Source organism: Triticum dicoccoides, chromosome 2B, assembly GCF_002162155.2.
Source record: "Triticum dicoccoides isolate Atlit2015 ecotype Zavitan chromosome 2B, WEW_v2.0, whole genome shotgun sequence".
NCBI classification, from domain to species: Eukaryota; Viridiplantae; Streptophyta; class Magnoliopsida; order Poales; family Poaceae; genus Triticum; species Triticum dicoccoides.
The window spans coordinates 706,480,801-706,488,425 of record NC_041383.1 but is presented as its reverse complement, the minus strand read 5'-3'; the positions used below and the strand labels follow the sequence as shown (position 1 = coordinate 706,488,425).

Sequence of the window (7,625 nt, the reverse complement as noted above, 5' to 3'; positions counted from 1 at the left end):
TACTACTTGAGTCCGCCACACCTCAAATTATATCCGTCCTCCGCCACTGGCGCATGCCACATCTTTCTTTCATACCGGTGCCGATCCGGAATAAAATTGAATATCTCGGCAAAACGAGGACTGGACACGAAAGAACTCATCTATAACAACGCATGTGCGTCTTGCCAAAATAACACAGGAAAAAGTAATTTGGTTTCTCATATTATGCCGACGGAGGGATGACTTAGGATTGACAAAATTCAAATGTGTTGTAATTGTATGAGCACTGAGGCCATCGTTGGCTAGGGTGGGAAGGAGGATAGGTCGCAACATAGATGAGATACCATGTGTCGAAAGAAAATGCATGCTCTTTTGCTAGTTTGACTAACAAACATTGTCCGGCGCAATAAAGGCACAACTGGCGCAAAAATGCCGTTCATGCAGAAAGAAAACTCAGCATCAATATTCCGTACGTGTCCTTTTGAATTTCTTGCTCTGATCAAGTTCCTCGTCTCGACGGCCGCCTTTCGTCCCCAAGACTCCTCCCTCCGATGCTAGTGGCCGGCAACACGTCGAGATGAAGCGCTCCTTGAACTTGAGGACGGTGCCCAACGACACTTTCTTTGGCGACTTAAACTCTAAGCGCACCCCATCCTTAGGTCGGATACAACTGTGTTGATCCTAACTTCAACTATACGACTCCAACACGTACTCCTATCCAGGGACACGGATCGGATGGCAAATGATCAGCCGGGTAGCACGCTCTGAGCGTCGTTCTGATGACCGACTTCTTTCCACTGAGGAACACATTCGATCAAATTGCTTAAAGCACTGCAATGAAAGATTGTACAGGCCACACGTGAAAGTTACAAGAATAATAGTCCCACAACTACACTTGCAACAAAAGATAACATTCATAGCAGCAACATCACACTTGCAAGATGGAGAAAAAGAAAAGGGGCCACTTCACTATCTTACTCATTTACAATGTTTCACGGTACATACTGCTCTGCAAACGCAAAAGAACAGGTGAAAATGTGTTACCGCCAAGGCAGTCAAAGAATCGCTTCAATCTCCTCTCTATTTTCATATCAACTCCTCCCATGAACTCTCCCGAAAAATTAAACCGTAAGCCACACCGAGTATGGCTTACGGCAAACGTTGCAAGTCCTCCCAATAAAAAGACGGACAATGACCAGCAACTAGTAGGTGAATTGACAGGGTAGGCAAAACTGTGAGTCCTCTTAGATGTATACCCCGAAAAGCCAAAGGGGTAAAGCCAAGATTCTTCTTCCAAAGCAATCAGAAAAATCACAGCGGTATGACAAGTTTACATGTATTTGCCTGGATACATACTGGTCGCCGAAGGAACCATGATTGGATGAATGGCCTGGAATGGCTGCACAAGCGTTGCAGGGCTCGGCATCACCATGGGCAGGTTCCCGGTTGCCATGACCGGCGGAGCCCCAAAGAACGGGGCAGTGCCTGCTGGAGAGGGCATGAAAATATGGCATCAGTATGATAACAAAATGCTTCAATACTTTTTATTATTCAATCAAAGACAATGAGGCCGAAACCTGCAATGTCTGTTACCTTGAAACTTTTGCAAGCTAGCTTGATGCGAGTTCAACAGCAAAGGGCGAGGCCATACTTGGGACATGACTGGTGTTCCACGCATAGCATCCTTCAATAGAAAAAATAACAGATAAGACAGAATGAGCCAGAAGAAAATGTGTGTCCATTCTAGTTCTCTTATCAAAACTCTGTGTCCGTTCCAGATTATATTTATAGTAAACATTGCGTTGTTGCACCAGGGTTTGTTACATGGATGAGATTTTAAGAAGCCAGACGGTTAAGGAAAAAATTAAAAACCATTTGATAAGCAAGTGAATTTGATGCACAGAATAAGTCTATACAGCATCAGGGTCGCAACATCCATCGCAAACACTGAAGCCGCAAGATACTAATGTGTGATGCTAATCTCCACTAACCAACGTTCAAGGTTTACCGAGGCAGTAAGATATCTATTTCTAAAAACAATCTTATTCCTAAAGTTCAGCTTGGATAATTTCTAAATAGGCATGTTTCTACAATTATGCGTGTATCATCCTCCTCCTATGAAAGAGCAATGGCTCACCTGAGAAACTGGATGAACATAAACAACAGGACTGAACTTCCCATCGACCATCTATAAAGTATGAAATAAAACAATTTGGTTCAGTTGAGTAGCAGATGAAAATAATTTCAAATAATAAATAGACACAAATGAACAGATTTCTAAATTTTTAATATGGGTTACATATCTTATTAAAAAGTAAATGTATGACTTACAGGCTGAGGACTAGGGCTGATATAGGTTGATCCCACTTGCAAGGGGTGATATGGTGTACCGAGTCTTGCAGGATCTAGCCTTCCGACATTATGCCCCACAACCTGTCATGCAAAAAATGTAGACAGCAGCGTGTATCAAAATTCAGAAGCATGAACATATCATAGTTAACCATGTGTAGGAGTTGACATCTTATGTCATATTTCGCTTGTATCACTTTGGTAGTGCATCCAGCTAAAAGATAAAGTAATCAAAAGTATGACTGAGTAAATCGAGTTACTTACTGATTGGACATATTGAGATGAAATTCCAAAGTTTCCAGGAGCCAGGTTATTATAATGAACAACCTTGCTAGATAAAGACGAACTGCCTGGATGCGAGTGAGTTTGAAATACAGGTACGCCAGTTGGAACTCCAGGAACCGAGTTTGAGATATAGTTTGGGTTAACAGGGGGTGCAGCTGCAAGTACTGGTCTGGAACTTGAAAAAGATGGAGCGAAGACCTTAGCATGGGGATTGAGTTTGGATTCCTGACATAATAATGTTAAAAGGCAAAATGAATAGACTGATAACAATGAACTGCATGGCATATATATAATGAAGTAATGAAGATAATACGTAATAAAGCACAAGAAGGTTCTTGAACACCAGTAAAAAAGGCATTGGAAGTAGAGCATGTACAAATGCAAGATGCATTTACATGGGTGCTTAAAGATGAGTATAGGGAAGCGCCCACGTAAGAGGCATCTCCTCATGCAAAGCAAGTATGGTCTGTAGAGGCTTAGATTGTTGTTTTATCTACCAATTAGATCAAAGCTATATGCACAAACACCTAATACTGCCAGTGCCTATTTAAGCATCGACAGTACAACATTAAAACCTCTGTCCTACATGGAAAGAAACAGTTCTCTTTTACGTGCTCCCACCAGGCAATGTTGCACATTCCCTTACTTGAATCTTTTCAGAAAAAAGAAAACTTCTATGCATCGTAATCCAAAATAGGAATCCACTAATCATAGGAGCAATACTTGGTCAAGATCATTGACCGTTGGCAGGCCGTATTTAATTTTACGACTATATTCTAAAGTATACTTTCCCTGTGCATTCAGCTATCTACAATAATATTATGTTTGGCATGAGAGTACTAAGTATAATACTCCCTCTGTTTCTAAATATAGGCCCTTTTAGAGATTTCAATACGGACTACAAACGGATGTATGTAGACATATTTTAGAGTATAGATTCACTCATGTTGCTCTGTATGTAGTACATATAGGAATCTCTAAAAAAGGCTTATATTTAGAAACTAAGGGAGTACTTAGAAAAGGCAGACATTTACAAAATAATTGAGATAATCAATAAATCAGTACAGTTAAGCACTATGCGCGGAGTTGAATTAATAGATAAAATTGTATTTCAATGCTTGTATCTGCAATAATATTATTAGCAATGGAGTATTATACATTAATATTGAGAAAATGCATACATTTACAGCATATTAAGATAATCAATAAAACAGTATAGTTAAGCATACAGTTTATTACTATGCTTTGCTCCAAAGGGAGATACATGGCAAGCTTATTTTTCTTACAAAATCAGCAGTTACTCCTCCGATCCATATTAATTGTCACTGATTTAGTACAAGTGTACTAAATCAGCGACAATTAATATGGACCGGAGGGAGTAGTACTTTATAAGAATAAAATGAAACGCATCTATCACTATTAGCACATACTAAAAGAGCTCACCTTAGCAGTGGTTTTGCTTGACATGACAGCTTTAATAGATGAATTGTTGACTGGTTGAGATGTTTTAACATTTGAAGCTACCACAGGAGTAGCTAAAACTGAATTAGCAACATTTCCATCTTTTGATACAATACCAGCAGAAACTGGAATTGCATTCCAATTTGGCACTATATGTTCAACTGGAGAGCCAACATTTGCAGCATTACTGTTCACTGAGAAATCAGAAAGGTTTAGTGCAAGGAAGGGAAGGATGAAAGGGCTATCTCAACAGAAGAGGAAAAAGGCTAGAGTTAGTACTTGGAGCAACTTTCCCAGTGGAGGTATCACTATTCTGACACAGCCTGCTGCACTTCTCAACCTGTCTGTGACAGAAATAGCATTAATGAAGGTCAACAATGAATAAGACATGGTAAAAATAAGCAGAATACAATCAAGTAGAATTAATATATTGCCTGAATGTACATTCTGAACCAGCAATGAAAAATTGTAACAGTTAAAGGTATCCGGTTACTGCAAGCAAGCAATCAAGATACATTGATGGATACACATTTACAGACCTGGATGCTTTTGGGTCTCCCAAATGTGAAGTTTGAGGCTGCATCAATCCACTGGCTGCCACCACATCACAAGCAGTAGTTTTAGAAATATCTTTAGTAGCAAGGGATAAGTCCTGGAAAAACAACCATTTTTGTCAGCTCCATCAGAGGCAATGTGTTTCAACTAACATATAAGTGCTTTAAACCTACCTTTGCAATCACTTGCACAAGATCATCTGGGAGAACAACAAGAGTGTCCACGAAAGCTCCCAGCACTAGATTGGCATTGTCCTTTCCGTTTGCGATCTTCCTTGCTTTCTTTAGCACAACACCTGCTCAACACAAATCCATTAATCCAATGTGTTCTCCCCCAAAACTCAAATTTGGTGGAACACAAAAAACATTATACTGCCCAAGACTCGAAAGTATGCAGTATACGAGCAGTCGACAAACTCAAATTATGAGGTAAAAAGGACTTAAGGTTCAGATTATCAGATTACAGTAGAGATGATGTAAAATCAAGGTCAATCCACAAATTGTGCGCATGATCTGCCGCGGAAAAGGATATTCCTGGAGAACTAGCAAAAAATCTAAGAGAACGAGTTAATAAGCAAAATAAAGGGACTGATGTAGCAATATTGCCCCTAGGGCGAAAATCCTAAGATCAATTAGAATACAGAAACCACGCCATTTCCAATGAGATCGAGAATTCCACCAGGAGTTCTTCATGACAGCTCAAATGTAGAACGAAACCGAGCCGGTAATTCCATTACATTGCATATCCTTCATAATGCCCAATAATAACTATTACCTGTGTACTGTTGTTGGATCACACAATCGAGCATAATCACTTTGATCACGGAATGAAAGCATTCATCAATTATGACTTATTTCCATAACATAGCACGCACCAAATCCCCACGGAGACCAAAAACAGCAGCAAGGGGCAAGGGAATTCAGCCCTAGATCCACAAGAATGATTTATACAACATCGCTACAGCACGTGATCTGTAACTGGAACAGGGAAAGCAAAAACACTTTTCCCGTGATCTGGACCAACTAAATTCGAATCCACCCTGATGCGCAGGATATCCTCCGTATGACGTTTCAGGCTCACGGCAGGGTGGGGATATAGGAAGGAGAGAAGGGAGAAGGAAACAATCTAGATGCATTCGCATTGTAGAAACCCGGATCGCTCGAACAAATCCAGATACAATTCCCAGCACAATTTTCTCGCCTAAATCAGGAAGACCGAACGACCAGGATCTCGGCATCTATACAGCAAAACACACGCAGCTGCCCCTCCATTGCAGAAGATGAACATAACCCAGCGATCTCCACCACCCGCCCCCGAATCCGCCCCAGCCCCAGCAAAAAATACTAGCAAAACGCGGCATCCCGGCGGCCGCGGCCTGTCGACGAACAAGCGGATCACAGCCCATTCCCAGAAAAAAAAAACAGAGACGAACCAGGTCGCGTCACTAGGCACTAGGCACGCGGCATCCACCATCTCCACCCAGCAGCCGGATCACGGCCCGGGAGCCATTCGCGTGATCCCCGGACCCGACGCCATCTCCGAACCAGACCAGCGGAAATATACGGTAGAGAGGGAGAAGAGGGGGGCGCCCACCGTATCCGGCGTCGAGGGAGGCGGTGTGGAAGACGCCGGCGTAGGCGGATCCGTCGCGGACCTGGACCTCGACGGGGAGGCCGACCATGCAGACGGTCGCCAGCAGCAGCGCCTCGCAGACGGCCGGCGGCGCCTGCGCCGGCGCCGCCTTGGCCTTTTTGGGGCGGGCCATGGGGCGGGGGGTGGGGGTGGTGGGGAGGAGAGAGGGGGGAGGCGACGAGGCAGAGGCCAGGGAGGGCGGAAAGGCGAGCGAGGGGGGCGCGTGCCGCGTGCGGCCGTGTGTCTGACGGACGGGTCGGGGCCGGGGTCGGTTCGGGACGGACGGACGGATCGGGCGCGGATCTTGATGCGCGCGCGACAATGGCAAGGAATCTCGGGCTGTACATGTGCTACAGTAGCCTGTCTGGAATTATGGCTGGCTGTGGCTGCCTTTCTCGTCAGCCTTGTCGCTTTGCAGCTGGCATCTGTAACTCTCTGATTACTTTAGTACTACTTTTTTTTCGTATGGTGATCGAAAATGTTGGTTCTACTTTCTACTAATACACTACGTTGTTTTTTCATGGTGATCGAAAATGTTAGTTCTACTTTCTATATACAGTGCGTTGTGTAATCAGGGCAACCCCAACGCCGTACACCAGGGAGTGCGAACTCCTTCAAACCATTTCTAGATTTCCAACATTTGTCCTTGTCCACGGACATTTTAGAAGCGATTTGATGTACCACGCTTAACTTTAGATTCCTCATCAAATGTTTCATTAACTATATACATAGCCGAGTAATAATTTATAATTTTTTCATGAGACAGAATGTTACTCTGTTCTTTTTCAATCGATGGTCTTTGAGTATTGTATTACTCACTTCGTCCCATAATTTAAAAGCATTTCTAACACTAGTGAAACGCTCTTATATCGTGGTACGGAGGTAGTAGAAAGTAGAACCAAAATGCTCTGCTCTTGCAGTAGAAACGATATATGTACAGAGCAATTATTACTCCCTCAGTTCCTAAATATAAACCTTTGTAGAGATTCCACTATGTACTACATAGTGAGCAAAATGAGTAAATCTACACTTGAAAGTGCATCTACATACATTCATATGCGGTTCATAGTGAAATCATTAGATAGAACCAAAATGACACCAAACAAAAGGCAGATTACAACTACGACTACAAGACCTCAAAATAATTGACGACTTCACGGCTGAATGGGACACAGGTGCTGATCAAACCATTCTCTACTAGTATGAAACAAACACTATCAAACAAAATTCCACGGTCGACAGCACCAAGCAGCCATGCCTGTGATCTGATCTGCTCATGTGGTCAATCAGGCCACCAGACCAAAGCTGTTGGGTTATATCCTCTTCTTCTCTGATAAAAAGGAGAATCCAAAGCCACAAAGCAA

General features: G+C 42.8%; 1 protein-coding gene across 2 annotated transcripts; it reads right to left on the bottom strand.

The window, feature by feature from the left end:
- Window positions 1–869: 869 nt before the first annotated feature.
- On the bottom strand, window positions 870–6,403 carry LOC119365752. Of its 2 annotated transcripts, none has more exons than XM_037631392.1 (10): window positions 6,223–6,403; window positions 4,803–4,924; window positions 4,614–4,726; window positions 4,354–4,418; window positions 4,057–4,268; window positions 2,593–2,838; window positions 2,311–2,412; window positions 2,117–2,167; window positions 1,573–1,663; window positions 870–1,467 (listed from the first exon to the last, which is right to left on the bottom strand). In XM_037631392.1, exons 1-10 carry the CDS (start codon window positions 6,392–6,394, stop codon window positions 1,310–1,312), a joined length of 1,332 nt encoding a protein of 443 aa, XP_037487289.1. In that variant the 5' UTR covers window positions 6,395–6,403; the 3' UTR covers window positions 870–1,309. The 2 variants fall into 2 exon arrangements, with proteins under 2 accessions (XP_037487289.1, XP_037487290.1); XM_037631393.1 differs by having other exon boundaries at window positions 870–1,464.
- Between the last annotated feature and the right edge of the window lie 1,222 nt (window positions 6,404–7,625).

Coding starts and splice junctions, on each gene's coding strand:
- LOC119365752 (XM_037631392.1), bottom strand. CDS start 6,394: ATGGCCCGCCCCAAAAAGGCCAAGGCGGCGCCGGCGCAGGCGCCGCCG. Junction 4,727..4,802: donor TTGTGCAAGTGATTGCAAAG/GTAGGTTTAAAG, acceptor TTGTTTTTCCAG/GACTTATCCCTTGCTACTAA. Junction 4,269..4,353: donor CACTGGGAAAGTTGCTCCAA/GTACTAACTCTA, acceptor CTGATTTCTCAG/TGAACAGTAATGCTGCAAAT.